The sequence below is a fragment of the Pan paniscus genome, chromosome 15, assembly GCF_029289425.2.
Source record: "Pan paniscus chromosome 15, NHGRI_mPanPan1-v2.0_pri, whole genome shotgun sequence".
NCBI classification, from domain to species: Eukaryota; Metazoa; Chordata; class Mammalia; order Primates; family Hominidae; genus Pan; species Pan paniscus.
Window position 1 is genome coordinate 50,722,485 of NC_073264.2, and position 19,913 is coordinate 50,742,397.

A 19,913-nucleotide genomic window follows, 5' to 3' on the forward strand; every position below is an offset into this window, starting at 1 on the left:
AGCCACCGCGCCCGGCCATAATTTTATCTTAATCACTTTTTTCCAGGAACTATTACGTTTTAAAGAATGAGGAATTAACTGACAACACTTCAGGTTCAACATGTAAATAGGGACGCTCATTTGAGAATAAATCACATTTTGTCACAGTTGTATTGAAAAATCGGTATTTCTGAACGTCATTTTACCATTACGGAAGTATAACTCAGACACAATAAAATGTTTAATATACGGCTAGGATTAGGTTAAGGTGAGAGAGGCGCCTAGAGCACAAATTTTAAGGAGGCAAGACCACGACCCCGACCGTGAGCGCCTCCTTAACATTTGCTCCCCAGGCGCTTCCCACTCCCCAGCCGGGCCCCGTCCTAGTTCAATCAATCAAGAAAATCAAGAGTACGAAGGCCTTGTGCGGTCTGGACGGTCTTTCCACGTCTCAGGTGCAGTTAAGCCAGTCATACTCCATCCACCCTACCCGCCATGAAAAATTATTTGTTCAGCAGGAATTGCCAAGTCAAATACAGCCATATAAAGCCCCCCTCCGACGTGCCAGGTGTGCCTCCGGAGAGCAGCCACCAAAACCACCAGCAGCCCGTCCGCGCCGGGAAATGCGCCCTCGCTGGCTTACGGGGCCACTCAGACAGTTCTAAGTGCCTTTCCCTGTAACGCAGAGGCACACCTGCCTTCCCTCGGGAAACAGCGGCCCGACATGCGCCGGCAACGCGTAAAGCGTCAACAGCTGAAACCCTCGGAATCCTCCCCGAACAGAAACAACCACCGCTGCCAGCTGCGCGTTCGGGGGAAAAGACGTTGCGCCCCCGCCGATGCCGGTTTCCCGGGCGCGAGCCCGGATCCAGGTGGTCAGTCCCGGTACGCAGCCACGGCGAGAACCCGGCCCTGCTAAGGGAGAAGGGAAGCCGTTTCCCGCGGGCTTCATACAGACACGGTGCTAAGACAGCCCGAGTCGCGGACCAGTCCAACAGGCAGGCGGATCAGTGGGCAGCCCGCGTGCGCGAGGACCCCGATGGCGGCGCCGGGTGGCGGGAAGGAGGAAGTTTCAAAGCCAGCTTGACCTGGTTGTGGCCGCTGGGCGAGATGAAGCTACACTGTGAGGTGGAGGTGATCAGCCGGCACTTGCCCGCCTTGGGGCTTAGGAACCGGGGCAAGGGCGTCCGAGCCGTGTTGAGCCTCTGTCAGCAGACTTCCAGGAGTCAGCCGCCGGTCCGAGCCTTCCTGCTCATCTCCACCCTGAAGGACAAGCGCGGGACCCGCTATGAGGTGCGTGAAGTGGGCAGGCCCTGTCAGTCTCGCGTTCTTCTCGGAAGCCGAGACGCGGGCCACCCTCGGTCCTCATGCGCCCGGCTGCTCCCTAGGCGAAAGCCCGCCTTGGGGGTTCCTGAACTCCCAGCCTTGAGACCTACCATCAGCCCGACCCCAGGGTCCTGTGCGTCTTCCTACGGACCCGAAAGAAGAAAGCTTTGAGAGTGTACCTTTTCGCTATTTTTCCTCCCCACTTTTACGACTTTGAATTTACAGTGTTGCTATTTAGTAGTGGATGGCAATCCCGCCTGTTTCAAGTTTCTGAAATTTTGCGTGAAACAAGCGCAAATGAAGCAGCTGTCCAGTTGGGGAACAGTAAAATAACTGCAGTTCTGTTCAGTGAATTCTTTCTCCCACAATATTCTCCCTAGCTTAAAAAAGCAGGTCGGCCGCCCTCCCCACAGTTGCCGTCTCCCCCGGGGCCGGCCGGTCTTATGATCCGGCGGATCCTCCTGGGGAGGCCGGGCCGGGGAGAGGGCGCGGGCGCCGAGTGGCGGGGGCAGCGGGCGGGCGCGGCGACCGGGGCCGGGGCGGGGATCCGGGCGGCGACCGCGGCCGCGGGCCTGCCGCCCCCTCCCCTCCGGCGAGGGGAGCCGCTGCTTGGGGCCGGGGGGCGGCCCCGTGGTGTGGAGCGGCGGCGGCGGCGGCGGCGGCGGCGGCGACGGCGGCGGACCCTCCAGGCGGGCTGAGGCTGAGGCCGGGGCCGGGGCGGGGGCTCCGGGGGGACCATGCCCGGAGGCCGGCCGGCAGCAGCATGGCTCACGGGCCCGGCGCGCTGATGCTCAAGTGCGTGGTGGTCGGCGACGGGGCGGTGGGCAAGACGTGCCTACTCATGAGCTGTGCCAACGACGCCTTCCCGGAGGAGTACGTGCCCACCGTCTTCGACCACTACACAGTCAGCGTCACCGTGGGGGGCAAGCAGTACCTCCTAGGACTCTATAACACGGCCGGACAGGAAGACTATGATCATCTGAGGCCTTTATCTTACCCAATGACCGACGTCTTCCTTATATGCTTCTCGGTGGTAAATCCAGCCTCATTTCAAAATGTGAGAGAGGAGTGGGTACCGGAACTTAAGGAATACGCACCAAATGTACCCTTTTTATTAATAGGAGCTCAGATTGATCTCCGAGATGACCCCAAAACTTTAGCAAGACTGAGTGATATGAAAGAAAAACCTATATGTGTGGAACAAGGACAGAAACTAGCAAAAGAGATAGGAGCATGCTGCTATGTGGAATGTTCAGCTTTAACCCAGAAGGGATTGAAGACTGTTTTTGATGAGGCTATCATAGCCATTTTAACTCCAAAGAAACACACTGTAAAAAAAAAAGAATAGGATCAAGATGTATAAACTTTGTTTAATTACGTGAGAAACATCTTCAGTGGCCAAGGAAACTGTCCATTTCTCTTAGAAAGCAAATGAAATGCTGCAGCTATACCCAGACCTTTTATAGGTAATGAAGCAGTTCAAAACTTGAAAGAAAACAAAACCTGTCCTCAGAATTCTGTAAAGTTTATTAAGAATGTTCCTTAAAGATTTAAGAAGCAGTAAGCAGCATCTGGAGCCACAATCTATTATAAATACTTTATTTCAACTATAAGGTACAATCTCTCAGGGGTTTCATAGTTTAAAAAGCTACAATCAGATCATGTTGTAACTACATAAAAAACAGAGCTGTAGATGGAACTGCTTGGCTTTGACCATACACATTTTTGCACAGCCCTTACAGAATCTGCACAAAGAAATATCTCCCTTTGCTCCAGTTAATTGTTCTTGTATGTAAGTTGCTTTCTATTCCAGCATACCCAGAGTGGTGAAATAATAAGGCCAGCCACGTAGCCAAAGGTCGCTCCAAGCGTACAGGAGATGGGCCATACCTGAGGAGAGAATGTATGAGGTCAAAAAAGAACAAATGTTTTATTACTTGAGCACAAGTGTAACCTAAATATTTCTATATTAAAGCTTAATGTGCTTTCTTAAAAAAAAAAAAAAGCAGGTCACAGCATCCTGCAATTGCCTTGTCTTGATATTTGTTATGCTTATAAGTACTTGTTTAATAACTATCTCTCATCAGATTGTCAACTCTTTAAGTGTAGTTACCCTGTCAGTCTTATTCATTGCTATGTCCCAAGCCCCTATTAGAGTACCTGGTACATAGTGGGTTCTGAATCAATAGTTGTTGAAATCTAAAGCAGATGCAACAGCAATCATTAATTTTTTTTTAATTTTAAATATGCCATTTATATAGATGATAATCATTAAATTTTTTTTGAGCACTCATTATGTGTCAGTCATCGTTCTAGCACTCAGGATAGAATAGCAAAGGAGACAAGATTCCTGCTCTCATGGAGTTTGTATATAACCTACTGGGAGGTGTGCCCACCCCAGGCTAATGGACTGAAGTTATGAAGGCAAGTAACTGCTATTGGCAACTCTTCCTACAGTTACATAGTTGGAATGGGAGAAAAGGAGCATTCTCTCAAAACATGGTGATCCTGTTCTCAAAGGAGAGTTACTGGACAGACAGAGCAGTAACATCCACCACCAGCTAGATGAGGAGTATAACTTCCCAACTGCTAAAAAAAAAAAAAAAAACTTTAAAACTTGGCCAGGTGCCGTGGCTCATGCCTGTAATCCCAGCACTTTGGTAGGCCCAGGCAGGCGGATCACTTAAGGCCAGGAGTTCTAGACCAGCTTGGCCAACATGATGAAACCCTGTTTCTACTAAAAATACAAAAATTAGCTGGGCATGGTGGCACGCACCTGTAATCCGAGCTACTCAGGAGGCTGAGTCACGGGAATTGCTTGAACCTGGGAAGCGGAGGTTGCAGTGATGGCACCACTTCACTCCATCCTGGGTGAGAGTGAGTGAGACTCTGTCTCAAAAAAAAACAACTTTTTTTTTTTTGAGAAGGAGTCTCTTTCTGTTGCCCAGCCTGGAGTGCAGTGGCGTGATAAAAAGCTTTAAAACTTAAAATGAAAACACTCAGACTCAAGGACTAAAAGCCAAACCAAAGCCTGGCAAAGTAACTGGCACATTCTAGTTGTAATAAATGTTACTGAGTAACAATAATTAGTTTTGTGCTTTTTTTTCTACTGGTTTTATGCAGCTAAGGGAGAACATTGAGCAATTCTTCACCAAATTTGTAGATGAGGGGAAAGCCACTGTTCGGTTAAAGGAGCCTCCTGTGGATATCTGTCTAAGTAAGGTATGGTATTAAAAACATTAATGATTAATGTTTGGCTGTATTTTCTATATTTTTTAGAAACAGAGTCTTGTTCTGTCACCCAAGCTGAAGTACAGTGGCATAGTCATAGCTCACTGCAGCCTCAAACACCTAGGCTCAAGCGAGCCTCCTGAATATCTGGGACTAAAGGTGTACCTCACCACTCCTGGATAAATTTTTAAAATAACTTTTTGTAGAGACGGAGTCTTGATATGATGCTGCCCAGACTGGCCTTGAACTCCTGGCCTCAAGCGATCCTCTTGCCTCAGCCTCCCAAAGTGTTGGGATTATAAGCATGAGCCACCATACTTGGCCTGGCGTGTGTTTGCTTGCTTGCTTGCTTTGTTTGTTTGTTTGTTTGTTTGTTTGTTTTGAGACGGAGTTTTGCTCTTGCTGCCCAGGCTGGAGTGTAGTGGCACGATCTCAGCTCACTGCAACCTCCACCTCCCAGGTTCAAACAATTCTCCTGCCTCAGCCTCCCGAGTAGCTGGGATTACAGACACCCACCACCATGCGTGGCTGATTTTTTTTTTTTTTTTTTTTTTTGTGTCTTTAGTAGAGACAGGGTTTCACCATGTTGACCAGGCTGGTCTTGAACTCCTGAACTCAGGCGATCCACCCACCTCAGCCTTCCAAAATGCTGGGATTACAGGCGTGAGCCACTGTGCTCGGCCTGGCCTGTATTTTCTTTAAAGAAGGCTGTTTGCACATTCTGATATCCCATATAGCCGAATAGGGACAGACTCTTGCAGGTTTGTTTGAAGAGGCAATGGCACAAGAGGCAGCTTCCCAAATATGCTTGTGTGCCTTCTAAAAGGGCAAAGTCTGCCTCAGTAAGATTCCCAGGATGGGAAGAAAACTGGTTTGCTTCTGTGCTCAAGATGGAGCCCTAGGGTATTCTTTGACTGGAACTCTATAAGGCAACTGCACAGGTCTACATTTTGCCAGCTAAACCACAGGTTACAAATCTAAGTTTGTTGTAATAAAAGAGGAAAAAATTCAATTAGAACCATCTTGTATTTTATTTACTGTAATCATTCTTTCTTTTTCTTCTTTTTTTTTTTTTTTTTTTTTTTGAGATGGAGTCTCATTCCGTCACCCAGGTTGGAGTGCAGTGGGAAGAGCTTGGTTCACTGCAACCCACAGGTGGGTGCCACCACTCCTGGTGAATTTTTGTCTACCGTGCCTGGCCCCTACTGTAATCATTCCTCTTTTTTTTTTTTTTTTTTTTTTGAGACAGAGTCTCTCCCTGTCACCCAGGCTGGATTACAGTGGCGTGATCTCAGCTCACTGCAACCTCCACCTCCCGGGTTCAAGCGATTCTCCTGCCCCAGCCTCCCAGTAGCTGGGATTACAGGCACGTGCCGCCATGCCCAGCTAATTTTTTGTATCTTTAGTAGAGACGGGTTTCACCATGTTGGCCCGGCTGGTCTCAAGCTCCTGACCTCGTGATCCGCCCACCTTGGCCGCCCAAAGTGCTGGGATTATAGGCATGAGCCACCGTGCCCGGACTGTAATCATTCTTATAAAAATATAAAATGAGGCTGGGTGCCATAGCTCACACCTGTAATCCCAGCACTTTGGAAGGCCAAGACTGGTGGATCACTTGATCTCAGGAGTTCAAGACCAGCCTGGGCAACATGGTGAAACCCTGTATCCACACACACACACACACACACAAAAAATTAGCCAGGCGTGGTTTTCACACCTGTGGTGCCAGCTACTTGGGAGCCTGAGGTGGGAGGATCACTTGAGTCTGGGAGGCGCAGGTTACAATGAGCCAAGATTGCACCACTGCGCTCCAACCTGGGCGACAGAGCCAGACCCTGTCTCAAACAAAACAAAACAAAAATACCATAAACTGGCTGGGTGCAGTGGCTCACGCCTGGGAGGCCGAGGCAGGAGGATCACTTAATCCCACAAGTTAGAACCTGGAGGCCAGACACGGTGGCTCACGCCTATGATCCCAGCACTTTGGGAGCCCTAGGTGGGCGGATTGCTTGAATCCAGGTGTTCAAGATCAGCCTGGGTGACATGGTGAAACCCCATCTCTACAAAAAAATTAGCCAGGCATAGTGGTGTGCACCTGTAATCTCAGCTACTTGGGAGGCTGAGGTGGAGGGTCACCTGAGCCTGGAAGGTCAAGGCTGCAGTGAACTGTGATTGCAGCCACTGCACTCCATCCTGGTTGATAGAGCAAGACCCTGTCTCAAAAAAAAGTTCAGGGCTTCGGTGAACTATGATTGTGCCACTGTACTCCAGCATGGGTGACAGAGCAAGACCCTTTCTCAAACAAAAAAAACTTATAAACCATTAGAATTTTAAAACTGGTGGTTTTTTTCTGCCCTCTGCCCTATTCCTCTTTCCCTTCCTGGTGGGTGGAAACAATGTCTCATTGTTCAACCTTGCTTTTTTTTTCTTTTTGGTGAGACAAGGTCTCACTCTCACCTAGGCTGGAGTGCAGTGGCACCATCACAGCTCACTGCAGCCTCGACCTTCCAGGCTCAGGTGATCCTTCCTTCTCAGCCTCCCAAGTAACTGGGACTATAGGGGCACAACACCATACCAGGCTAATTTTTTTGTACTGGTAGAGACAGGGTTTCACCTTGTTGCACAGGCTGGTCTCAAACTCCTGGGCTCAAGCAATCTGTCCACGTTGGCCTCCCAAAGTGGTGAAATTACAGGCATGGTCCACCACATCTGGCCCAACTGCGCATTATTTTTAACTCCAAGCAAAGTGCTCTGCAACATTAAAAGTTCGATAACTAAGGAGTTTGGATTGAATGGAATAATTTTGTCCCATCTCCTCCTTGTGATTTTTCATTTTTTTCTTGACTTGCAGCTTATTCTTTCACTAATTCTTCCTTTCTATCTAAAAACAAGCTGAGATCTTACTGATTTTAAAAAAAGAAAACAAATTTCTAGAAAGACAAGGCTGAATTCATTGTCTCCATTTTTTATCTTTTGACCTTTACTTTTACTGGTTTACTGAAAACACTGTCTCAGAGATCACTGATCTTTTCACTTGTCTATCACAGTATCATTATTTCTCATTATTTTTGCACTCTGTAGAATTTGACAATGATAATTACCCTTTTCTTAATAAAACTCTTTCTTTTCTTGGTATCTATGATAGGGCACTATGGTTTACCTTCAGTTTTCTTAGTCACTTCTTTGTCTCTTGCTTCCAGCAACGTTTTTTTCTATCCCCAAAATAAAGGCTTTATTTCAGTCCTCTGCTGTTTTCTGTCATACCTGCCTTCCATTTGATAGTTCAGCTGTTATATGGGTGAATCCCAAGTCTGTGAACCAGTATGCTTTATTGTACCTAGTTGACCCAGGTCTTCTCCAGACTTTTCCCTACTCTGGTTCATTGTGTACAGTGCTACCAAAATAGTATTTAGTTCTTGTCATGTAACTTTCATACTTAAAATCCCTCCACTTTACGTTGGCATCTGAGCTCATTTACAATCTGTCCTCATACTGTATTTCCAATCTTTTGCTCTACATAGCTTCCATGTTCCAACAAAAATTAGCTTTTTTTTTTTTTGCTTTTTTTTTTTTTTATATGGAGTCGCTGTGTCGCCCAGGCTGCCGTGCAGTCTTGCGATCTTGGCTTACTGCAACCTCTGCCTCCCAGTTTCAAGCAACTCTCCTGCCTCAGCCTACCAAGCAGCTGGGATTACAGGCGCCTGCCGCCATGCCCCACTAATTTTTATATTTTTAGTAGAGACGGGGTTTCACCATGTTGGCCAAGCTGGCCTTGAACTCCTAACCTCAGGTGATCCACCCACCTTGGCCTCCCAAAGTGCTAGGATTATAGGTGTGAGCCACCAGTCCCAGCCTTTTTTGTTTGTTTGTTTTGTTTTGTTTTGAGACCGAGTTTCACTTGTGTCGCCCAGGCTGGAGTGCAGTGGCGCGATCTTGGCTCACTGCAACCTCTGCCTCCCAGGTTCAAGCAATTCTCCTGCCTCAGCTTCCTGAGTAGCTGGGATTACAGGCATGCGCCACATTGCCCGGCTAATTTTTGTATTATTAGTAGAGAAGGGGTTTCACCATGTTGGCCAGGCTGGTCTGAAACTCCTGACCTCAAGTAATCCGCCTGCCTTGGCCTCCCAATGTTCTGGGATTATAGGCGTGAGTCACTACACCTGGCCTTAAACTCAAATTTTTTTTTTTTTTTTTTAATTTTTCAGATAGAGTCTTGCTCTGTTGCCCAGCCTGGAGTGCAGTGGCACAATCTCGGCTCACTGCAACCTCCGCCTCCCAGGTTCAAGCGATTCTCCTTGCTCAGCCTCCAAAGTAGCTGGGATTACAGGCATGCACTACCACACCCAGCTAATTTTTGTATTTTTAGTAGAAACAGGGCTTCACCATGTTGGCCAGACTGGTCTCAAACTCCTGACCTCAAGTAATCCACCTGCCTCGGCCTCCCGAAGTGCTGGGATTACAGGCGTGAGCCACTGCGCCCCACCTAAACTCAAATCTTAAGTGGAATAGTCAATCATTTCCTATCTTATTTTATACTCTTATGATTTCCCTTTATTTTTGTTATTTTTTTTTTTTTTGAGACAGTCTCACTCTGTTGCCCAGGCTGGAGGGCAGTGATATCATGGCTTACTGCAGCCTCTACTTCCTAGGCTCAGGTGATCCTCCCACCTCAGCCTCCCAAAGTGTTGGCATGACTTCCCTTTGAACAGTTTTATTTAGAATGTGTCCCTCCACGTAATTTTTTTCAAAAACTTTTGAACTTGAAATTTAGTCAAAATAAAGTACTAAAAAAAAGTTTTACAGTCAATTTCAGTAAATCATTGTATCACATTCATAAGTAATGCCATAGAATTTGTTATGGGAAGAACTAGCATGTATGTATTATCTCCAGTGGAATTTATAATTCTACAACTTTTATTTATTCAGGCCAATTCCAGCAGTTTAAAAGGGTTCCTTTCAGTTATGAGACTGGCTCATAGAGGCTGTAATGTTGATACACCAGTTTCAACGCTCACACCAGTGAAGACTTCAGAATTTGAAAACTTTAAAACTAAAATGGTTATCACATCCAAAAAAGACTATCCTCTAAGTAAGAATTTTCCATATTCCTTGGAACATCTTCAGACTTCTTACTGTGGGCTTGTCCGAGTTGATATGCGTATGCTTTGCTTAAAAAGCCTTAGGAAATTAGACTTGAGTCACAACCATATAAAAAAGCTTCCAGCTACAATTGGAGACCTCATACACCTTCAAGAACTTAACCTGAATGACAATCACTTGGAGTCATTTAGTGTAGCCTTGTGTCATTCTACACTCCAGAAGTCACTTCGGAGTTTGGACCTCAGCAAGAACAAAATCAAGGCACTCCCTGTGCAGTTTTGCCAGCTCCAGGAACTTAAGAATTTAAAACTTGACGATAATGAATTGATTCAATTTCCTTGCAAGATAGGACAACTAATAAACCTTCGCTTTTTGTCAGCAGCTCGAAATAAGCTTCCATTTTTGCCTAGTGAATTTAGAAATTTATCCCTTGAATACTTGGATCTTTTTGGAAATACTTTTGAACAACCAAAAGTCCTTCCAGTAATAAAGCTGCAAGCACCATTAACTTTATTGGAATCTTCTGCACGAACCATATTACATAATAGGTAAGATTTTAATAGTCATGTAATGTGGTGTCTTTGATAGCATTCTAATATTCTTATCAAACTCAGTAATAAAGTCTAACATTGCTTACAGTGCTATGCACAGTCTGACCCTTTGCTATAATGGTCTTGCTGTTCCTTACCTCTGCTCAGAATGATTTTTCTCCGGGAAGTCTCATTGCTCACTCCCTCACTTCATTCAGTTTTCTGCCCAAGTGTCATCCCAGAAAGGTCTTACCTGTCCATTCTATCTAAATTTTATTCCTTCCCTCCTTACATTGCTTGATTTTTTTTTTTTTTTTTGTCATAGGACTCATTGCCTGTTATATATATTTTTAAACTTTTTTTTTTTGTTTACTGTCAGTTTTCCCCACTAGAATGTAAGATCCATGAGCACATGGATGTTGTTTTATTCTCCACTACTTCCCTAGGATCTAAACCATGTATCCCCTGCTCCTAGCATATATTAAGCACTCAATAAGTAGTTAAATGAATGAATGGCATTGTTTCTCAAAGTGTGCTCCCCTGACCAGCAGGATCTGCATTACCTAGGAACTTCCTAGAGATGCAGGTTCTAACATTCCAGACCTACTGAATCAGAAACTGAGAGTGGGGTCCAGCTGTGTCTTAGTGAGTCTTCCAAGTGATTTTGATGTACTCTAAAATTAGAGAGTTCGCATAGTGATGAAGGGTGGTCTTTGGAGTCAGACTTGGATTTGATTCCTGGCTTCACCACTTTGTATGACTTTAACCTCTTTTTTTTTTTTTTTTTTTTTTTTTTTTTTTTTTTTGAGACGGAGTCTCACTCTGTCGCCCAGGCTGGAGTGCAGTGGTGCGAAGCGATCTCGGCTTACTGCAAGCTCCGCCTTCCAGGTTCACGCCATTCTCGTGCCTCAGCCTCCTGAGTAGCTGGGACAGCAGGCGCCTGCCAACACGCCTGGCTAATTTTTTTTTTTTTTTGTATTTTTAGTAGAGACGGGGTTTCACCGTGTTAGCCAGGATGGTCTCGATCTCCTGACCTCGTGATCCGCCCGTCTTGGCCTCCCAAAGTGCTGGAATTACAGGCTTGAGCCACCACACCTGGCCCTTTTTTTTTTTTTTTTTTTTTTGAGACAGGGTCTCACTCTGTTGCCCAGGCTGGAGTGCAGTGGTCCAATCTCAGCCCACTGCAACTTCTGCCTCCCGGACTCAAGCAACTCTTCTGCCTCAGCCTCCTGAGTAGCTGGGATTACAGGCGCCCACCGCCATGCCTGGCTCATTTTTGTATTTTCATTTTATTTATTTGTTTGAGACAGAGTCTCACTGTGTCACCCAGGCTGGAGTGCAGTGGCACCATCTCGGCTCACTGCAACCTCTGCTTCCCGAGTTCGAGCGATTCTCCTGCTTCAGCCTCCTAAGTAGCTGAAACTGCAGGCACCCGCCACCACACCTGGCTAATTTTTTTTTGTATTTTTAGTAGAGACGGAGTTTTACTATGTTGTCCAGGCTGGTCTTGAACTCCTGACCTTGTGATCTGCCCACTTTGGCCTCCCAAAGTGCCGGGATTACAGGTGTGAGCCACCGCGCCTGGCCTTATTTTTTTAATTTTTGAGATGGAGTCTTGTTCTGTCGCCCAGGTTGGAGTGCAGTGGCATGATCTCGGCTCAACTATAACCTCTGCCTCCCGAGTTCCAGGAGTTCTCCTGCCTCAGCCTTCCGAGTAGCTGGGATTACAAGCATGTGCCACCACGCACAGCTAATTTTTGTATTTTTAGCAGAGATGGGGTTTCACCATGTTGACCAGGCTGGTCTCCCAACTCCTGACCTCAGGTGATCTGCCTGTCTTGGTCTCTCAAAATGCTGGAATTACAGGTGTGAGCCTCTCAAAGTGCTGGGATTACAGGCGTGAGCCACCACACCTGACCTATTTAACCTCTTTGATTTCATTTTCTCAGCTGTGAAACAGGAAGAATAATACCCACCTTATAGAGTTGTGACGATAAATGAGCTAATGTAATGCCAAAGCATTTGGCATATAGTAGGATTCAGTAGCTGTTGGTTCTCTTCTCCTTGTCTGAACACTAACTGCATTTGGTTTCATGGACCCTGAGCGCCAGATTCATTTTGTTCAGGGTTTTTTTTTTTTTTTTTTTTTGAGATGGAGTTTTGCTCTTGTTGCCCAGGCTGGAGTGCAGTGCGCAAGCTGGAGTGCCTCCTGGGTTCAAGTGATTCTCCTGCCTCAGCCTCCCAAGTAGCTGGGATTACAGGCTCCCGCCACCACGGCTGGCTATTTTTTGTATTTTTAGTAGAGATGGGGTTTCACCACGTTGGCCAGGCTGGTTTTGAACTCCTGGCCTCAAGCAATCCACCTGGCTTGGCCTCCCAAAGTGCTAGGATTACAGGCATGAGCCACCACTCCCAGCCATTGTTCAGGTTGCTTTTTATTTTTTGAGACAGTCTCTTTCACTGTTGCCCGGGCTGGAGTGCAATGGCGTGATCTCAGCTCATTGCAACCTCTGCCTCCCAGGTTCAAGCAGTTCTCCTGCCTCAGCCTCCCAAGTAGCTGGGATTACAGGTGCCCACGACCATGGCCGGCTAAATTTTTGTATTTTTAGTAGAGACAGGGTTTCACTATGTTGACCAGGCTGGTCTCAAACTCCTAATCTTGTGATCCACCTGCCTCAGCCTCCCAAAGTGCTGAGATTACAGACATGAGCCACCACACCCAGCCTGTTCAGGCTTCTTGAACGCATGTCTGGAAGCTAAGATGTGGACCAAAGTATTACTGAGAACCTATAAAATGGTAGAAAGATCATATTTCAAATAAGAAATTCTGAACTTTTTTAGGGGGGAGGGGCTCTTAAAACTGACCAAAGTTAAGGAACCGGAAAACTGTACACATGAGTACACAGAATTTTGCATAAAAGGAACCTGGCTCCCACTGAAACCCAGTCCAGTCCTCTCTCCTTGCCATCCCCAATGTAAGAACTCTTACTCTAAACCAATGGTTCTCAGACGTTACTTCAAATTTAGAATAACCTGAGAAACATTTAAAACATCTGAAGGCCGGGTGCAGTGGCTCACGCCTGTAACCCCAGCACTTTGGGAGATCGAGGCAGGCGGATCACAAGGTCGGGAGTTCGAGACCACACTGACCAACATGGTGAAACCTCGTCTCTACTAAACATACAAAAATTAGCCGGGCATGGTGGTGCGCACCTGTAATCCCAGCTACTCAGGAGGCTGAGGCAGGAGAATCACTTGAACCCAGGAGGCAGAGGTTGCAGTGAGCCGAGATGGCACCACTGCACTCCAGCTTGGGAGTGCAGATTGAGACTCCGTCTCAGTCAGTCAATCAGTTAATTAAATAAAATCACCAGAGGTGATACTGATGATTCAGGTTAAATCCACTGATTTGAGGGAACTCCAAACGATATCTTTTGGCAGTGAGGTGCACCTGAGGCTATTGTTTCTCTAAGACATACATAAAAGAAATTGTAAGAATTGTAAGGCTAGGCGCAGTGGCTCACCCCTGTAATCCCAGCACTTTGGGAGGTCGAGGTGGGTGGATCACTTGAGGCCAGGAGTTTGAGACCAGCAGGGCTAATATGGTGAAACCCTGTCTCCACTAAAAATACAAAAATTAACAGGGTGTTGTGGCGGGCACCTGTAGTCTCGCTACTGGGGAGGCTGAAGCAGGATATATTGCTTGAACCCGGGAGGTTGAGGTTGTAGTGAGCCGAGATCGTAGCACCGCACTACAGCCTGGACTGCAGAGTGAGACTGCGTCTCAAAAAAAAAAAAAAAGAAAAGAAAGAAATTGTATATTGTATTTATTCAAATTTGAAAATTATGTCCAAATGAGAAATGTTATAGTTTTGATTTGAAAAGACTATAACAAGTTTGGCTAAATGATCAGGTGAAAACATGCTGAAGTCCAACATGAAAAAGTACAAAGATGGAAGGAAAAAAATAGATGATCAAAATGTGATATAATTGGCAAGGCACAATTTGGCAGAATAGTAATTTATTAGTGCTGAATGATTTCGCATTATAGCATTTATGTTGCTTTTTAAATCTTAGCGCTATTAATCTAGCTTTCTTGTAAGATGACTGAACCTTTGTTGAAGTATAATTTTGCGTGTTTTAAGCTCCCTTGTTTTAAAAAGTATATAGATTTAAAGCTGTGACACCAAAACCTATTATCTAGCTGTTGATAAATGGCTCTAACTACTGGTTACAAGCATACAGTTATGATCTATTAGGAAAATATGTGGGAATTTAAGTTATGTCAGATAGAAAATACAGTTTTTAACTGTTGTCTGTTTCCTCAATCTAGAACCATCTGTCTGAAAGAGATTAATGTAAACATGTGGGAGACACTCCCTGGCAGAGTTTTTTTAAAAATGGTTACTTAAGCAACAGATTAATAAGTCTTTTTATGAAAAATTTAAAAATTGCAAATAGGGCCATCCTAGATCCCGTACCAAAGGTAACCGCTGTTTTTTTATTTGAAATGTGTATCTTTTCAGACTTTTCTGACAGGGTTTTAAACTCTCATTTTAAGTTGTAAGACTAGGCTTGTTTATTTGTTGAAAAATATCTGAGCACCTATTATGTGCCAGCCTAAGCTAGAGACTAGAGAAACAACAAAGAACAAGACACCGTGTGGGAGGCAAAGTGGCTGGAGTATGGTTGTGTTTAGCGGGGAGGTTTGGGCAGTGGGCAGGCAATCTCAAGACTGTGTTTTAGTGTCTTGTAGATGATTTAAAAACTTGACCTCAAGGCCCAGCGCAGTGGCTCTTGCCTGTAATCTCAGCACTTTGGGAGGCCGAGGTGGGCGGATCACTTGAGGTCAGGAGTTCAAGACCAGCCTGGCCAACATGGTTAACCCCCATCTCTACTAAAAATGCGAAAATTAGCCAGGCCAGGCATGGTGGCTCAAGCCTGTAATCCCAGCACTTTGGGAGGCCAAGGCGGACAGATCACAAGGTCAGGAGATCGAGACCATCCTGACTAACATGGTGAAACCCTGCCTCTACTAAAAATACAAAAAATTAGCCAGGCGTGGTGGCGGGCACCTATAGTCCCAGCTACTCGGGAGGCTGAGGCAGGAGAATGGCATGAACCCAGGAGGCGGAGCTTGCAGTGAGCCGAGATTGTGCCACTGCGCTCCAGCCTGGGAGACAGAGCGAGACTCCATCTCAAAAAAAAAAAAAAAAAAATTAGCCGGGAATGTTGGCGTGTGCCTGTAATCCCAGCTACTCGGGAGTCTGAGGCAGGAGAATAGCTTGAACCCTGGAGGTGGAGGTTGCAATGAGCTGAGATTGCACCACTGCACTCCAGTCTGGGCAACAGAGTGAGACTCCATCTCAAAAAAAAAAAAAAGTTTAGGCCAGGTGCGGTGGCTCACACCTTTAATCCTAGCACTTTGGGAGGCTGAAGCAGGTAGATCACGTGACGTCAGGAGTTCGAGACCAGCCTGGCCAACATGGTGAAACCTCGTCTCTACTAAAAATACAATGCAAAAAAAAATTATCTGGGCGTGGTGGTAGGCGCCTGTAATCCCAGCTACTTGGGAGGCTGAGGCAGAAGAATTGCTTGAACCCAGGAGGCAGAGATTGCAGTGAGAGCACGCACCACTGCACTCTAGCCTGGGTGTCAAAGCGAGACTCTCAAAAAATAAAAATCAAAAGTTTGACTTGGGCACCACTGAAGGGTTTTAAGTGTGAGAGTGAAATGCCTTAAGCAAGGTAAGGTTAGCCTTACTTGCCCAGCCACTAAAGTAAAACTCATGTCCCAAGTAACATGTATTTTAAATTTGTCTTGGAGAGTTTAAATTTCCCTTTTGAACAATTGATCCCTGGAAGAGCCTATTTAAAGGACAGGTGACTTTTTCATTCCATTTAGGGAGTTATGCTATTAAGTGGTTGTGCTGGAAGATATTTTATGGTGTGGTATCTGAAGTTTACAATATGTCATATATTGTTTTTTAGTATATTTTAAATATACTAATCACTTAATAATTTTACTTTTCATTGTTACAATTCCATGTCCTAATAATTCATGTCCTGAATCTAGTAACATGTTATAAAATATTTTTATCATTCTTTCCAATAGGATTCCATATGGCTCTCATATCATTCCATTCCATCTCTGCCAAGATTTGGATACCGCAAAAATTTGTGTTTGTGGAAGATTCTGTCTGAACTCTTTCATTCAAGGAACTACTACCATGAATCTGCATTCTGTTGCCCACACTGTGGTCTTAGTAGATAATTTGGGTGGTACTGAAGCACCTATTATCTCTTATTTCTGTTCTCTAGGCTGTTATGTAAATTCCTCTGATATGTTAAAGTAATGGGTGAGACCAGAAAAAGAAATTTCAATAACAGATCAGTTTGGGGTGCATGTATGATTTTGCAGCGTCAAATTGGAGTAAGGGAAGATTTCTGTATACTTGCTGGAGAGGAGGAATGTGTATAGTTACTCATTTAGATGACTCCAAAACTTTTATTAAAACCAATTTTAATTTTACTGTGGTGTTAACTTTTTTTTAATTTATTGCACTTGTGTTTATTTCACCCTAAAGTTTCCAAGATGGGTTGTGGAGATACCTTTTAATGTTAAACAGATATTGATCCCAGTTAAACACATCTGAGTTTCTGTATGCAGAAAATATCTCTTGGAGGACTAATATGTCCTAAATTATAGTGAAAACTTGTTTATTATGAAATTATATGTAAGTTTTTAAGCATACCACTTTTTGTGTTTTTCAGATACATTATTCTACATGTGGAATTTACATTTACCAAGCAAAAAGTAGGAATTGTTTCAGGAAAGACTTTAGCTTTTTATAATTTTTAAAAATGTTCCCATAGTAGTTGTTGTGGTTTCTTTTTTTGTTTTTGTTTTTCTAAGATGGAGTCTCTGTCTCCCAGGCTGGAGTGCAGTGGCGCAATCTCGGCTCACTGCAACCTCCGCCTCAGCCTCCTGAGTAGCTGCGGTTGCAGGCGCACGCCACCATACCCAGCTAATTTTTTGTATTTTTTGTATTTTTCAGCTAACTTTTTGTATTTTTCACGGTGTTTCACCATGTTGGCCAGGCTGGTCTTGAACTCCTGACCTCAAATGATCTACCCATCTGGGCATCCCAGAGTGCTGGGATTACAGGCTTGAGTCACCGTGCCTTGGGATTGGGTGGGATGGGAAAGGGAACAGAAAATTGCTACTTTTTTTTTTTTTTTTTTTTAGACAGAGTCTTACTCTGTCACCCAGGCTGGAGTGCAACGGCATGGTCTTGGCTCACTGCAACCTCCGCCTCCCAGGTTCAAGCGATTGTCCTGCCTCAGCCTCCCAAGTAGCTGGGACTATAGGTGTGTGCCACCACACCCGGCTAATTTTTATGTATTTTTAGTAGAGACAGGGTTTCACTATGATGGCCAGGCTGGTCTCAAACTCCTGACTTCATTATACGCCCGCCTTGGCCTCCCAAAGTGCTGGGATTACAGGAGTGAGCCACTGTGCCCGGCCAAAAATTGCTACTTTTTGCTGATTACATTTTGTATTATTAGGGTGGGTTTTTAAATTATTTTTGTCACATAATATGACAAAAATGTTTAATATATTATTTTTGTCATATTAAATGACAAAATGTTTAATGTTTTTGATTTTAAAAGTAGTGGCAATACACCAGCTAAATGGTGATTTGGGCCCGGTGCAGTGGCTCATGCCTGTAATCCCAACACTTCAGGAGGTCGAGGCGGGCATATTGCTCAAGCCCAGGAATTCAAGACCAGCCTGGGCACGAAGACAAAATCCTATCTCTACAAAAAATGCAAAACTTAACTGAGCATTGTGGTGTACGCCTGTAGTCCTGGCTACTCTGGAGGCTGAAGTGGGAGGATCACTTGAGCATGGGAGATTACAGTGAGCCAAGATCATGCCACTGCACTCAATCCTGGGTGACAGATGGAGACCCTGTCTCAAAAAAAGATGACGTGAACTAGGGCATAAGGAATGGAAAAATAACCAACTTGAAAGACTCATGGAAAATAGAACCAGTATTAACTTTTTCATTCTGTTCATTCCCACCGACCTACCTCAAGTCAGCCTCTCCACCAGAACATTGCAATAACCTCAGCCTGGTTTTTGTGAACAAAGGAAAGAATAAAAGTTACTGGAGAAAAGCCCTCTCCAGTGTTAATGTAATTGCTGTTTTGGGCTTGTTAGCAGGGTCTCTGTAAGATTATTTCTTACAAAATAATTACCTTACCGCCTTTGTCTTCCTAAAATGTTTATTTGGGGCATTTTTTTTTCTTTTTTGAAAGTTCAGATACTCCTGAGTAGATGCAGTTTTGTTTGTTTTTTGAGATGGAGTCTTGCTCTGTCACCCAGGCTGGTGTGCAATGGCGTGGTCTTGGCTCACTGCAACCTCCGCTCTGCCTCCCGAGTTCAAGTGATTCTCCTGCGTCAGCCTCCCGAGTAGCTGGGATTATAGGCGTGTGTCACCACACCCGGCTAATTTTTGTATTTTTAGTAGAGACAGGGTTTCACTATGTTGACCAGGCCGGTCTCAAAACTCCTGACCTTCCTCAGGCCTTCCTCCTTGGCCTTCCAAAGTGCTGAGATTACAGGCAATGAGCCACCACGCCTGGCCATCTAATTTTTGTATAGTAGAGACAGTGTTTCACCATGTTGGTCAGGCTGATTTTGAACTCCTGACCTCAAGTGATCCGCCCACCTCGGCCTCACAAACTGCTGGGATTACAGGCATGACCCACTGCACTCAGCCGTTCCAGGTGTTTTATAAGCAGCATTTAATCTTTAAAAATCACCCTACGAGAGAAGTACCATGAACCCAAATCAGATTTTAAGCCCAGGCTACTGTATTCTAGTTAATTTACTTTTGGTCTTTAAAACCAAGAATTCCCTAAGTATTTTAGGATTTTCTAAACTCGTAGGTTGGTGAGGGATTGTCCATAAATATTACAAAATAGCTGAATTAAAACATTCTTTAAAAAGTGATGGTAGGCCAGGTGAGGTGGCTCATGCCTGTAATCCCAACACTTTAGGCTGAAATGGGTAGATAACCTTTGAGCCCAGGAATTTGAGACCAGCCTGAGGAACAAGGCAAAACTCCGTCTCTATAAAAAACACAAAAATTAGCCAAGCAAAAAAAAAAAAAAAAAAAAAATTAGCCAAGCATAGTGCTGCATGCCTGTAGTCCTAGCTACAGCTACTAGGAAGGCTGAGGTGAGAGGATAGCTTGAGCCTAGGAGGCCAAAGCTGCAGTGAGCTGTGAGTATGCCACTGCACTCCAGCCTGGGCAACAGAGCGAGACCCCTGTCTCCAAAAAAAGGAAAAAGTGATGGTGATGTATTTAAAAATAAACTCGTATACATGATTTTTACATTTTTTTTTTACAATCAAATGCAGCTATAATAGTCAGTTATTGGGATTATGTGCAAACCATCTGTTACTCCTACACACCCTAGCCCTTTGCATTCCTCTAACTACTGTCATTCCCATGTATCTTAGTCAACTTAAATTCATATACAAAAGGCAGAATTTGACCTCTTATAACCCCTACCTTTTCCCAGTTTTTCACTTGATACTGAACTTTTCTTGCCTTTCACAAGGCTCAACTTTTTTTCATTGTGAATTTCAACCTTCTTGTTTTCAGTCATAACTCCTAAACCTTCCCAACTGTCAAGTTCTGGCCAAGCACAGTAGCACACTGTAATCCCAACC

General features: G+C 44.9%; 2 protein-coding genes across 3 annotated transcripts; both read left to right on the forward strand.

The window, feature by feature from the left end:
* Nucleotides 1-380: 380 nt before the first annotated feature.
* LRR1 (leucine rich repeat protein 1) lies at nt 381-16,697 on the forward strand. 2 transcript variants are annotated; one of them, XM_003831747.6, is made up of 4 exons: nt 381-1,272; nt 4,429-4,527; nt 9,463-10,184; nt 16,281-16,697. In XM_003831747.6, the coding sequence occupies exons 1-4, from the start codon at nt 1,090-1,092 to the stop codon at nt 16,519-16,521; spliced, it is 1,245 nt and encodes a 414-aa protein (XP_003831795.1). In that variant the 5' UTR covers nt 381-1,089; the 3' UTR covers nt 16,522-16,697. The 2 variants fall into 2 exon arrangements, with proteins under 2 accessions (XP_003831795.1, XP_057155677.1); XM_057299694.2 differs by lacking the exon at nt 9,463-10,184.
* Nucleotides 2,033-4,528, forward strand: LOC103783852 (rho-related GTP-binding protein RhoQ). The gene is made up of 2 exons (XM_034937507.3): nt 2,033-2,771; nt 4,429-4,528. The coding sequence occupies exon 1, from the start codon at nt 2,069-2,071 to the stop codon at nt 2,651-2,653; it is 585 nt and encodes a 194-aa protein (XP_034793398.2). The 5' UTR covers nt 2,033-2,068; the 3' UTR covers nt 2,654-2,771; nt 4,429-4,528.
* Nucleotides 16,698-19,913: the final 3,216 nt, after the last annotated feature.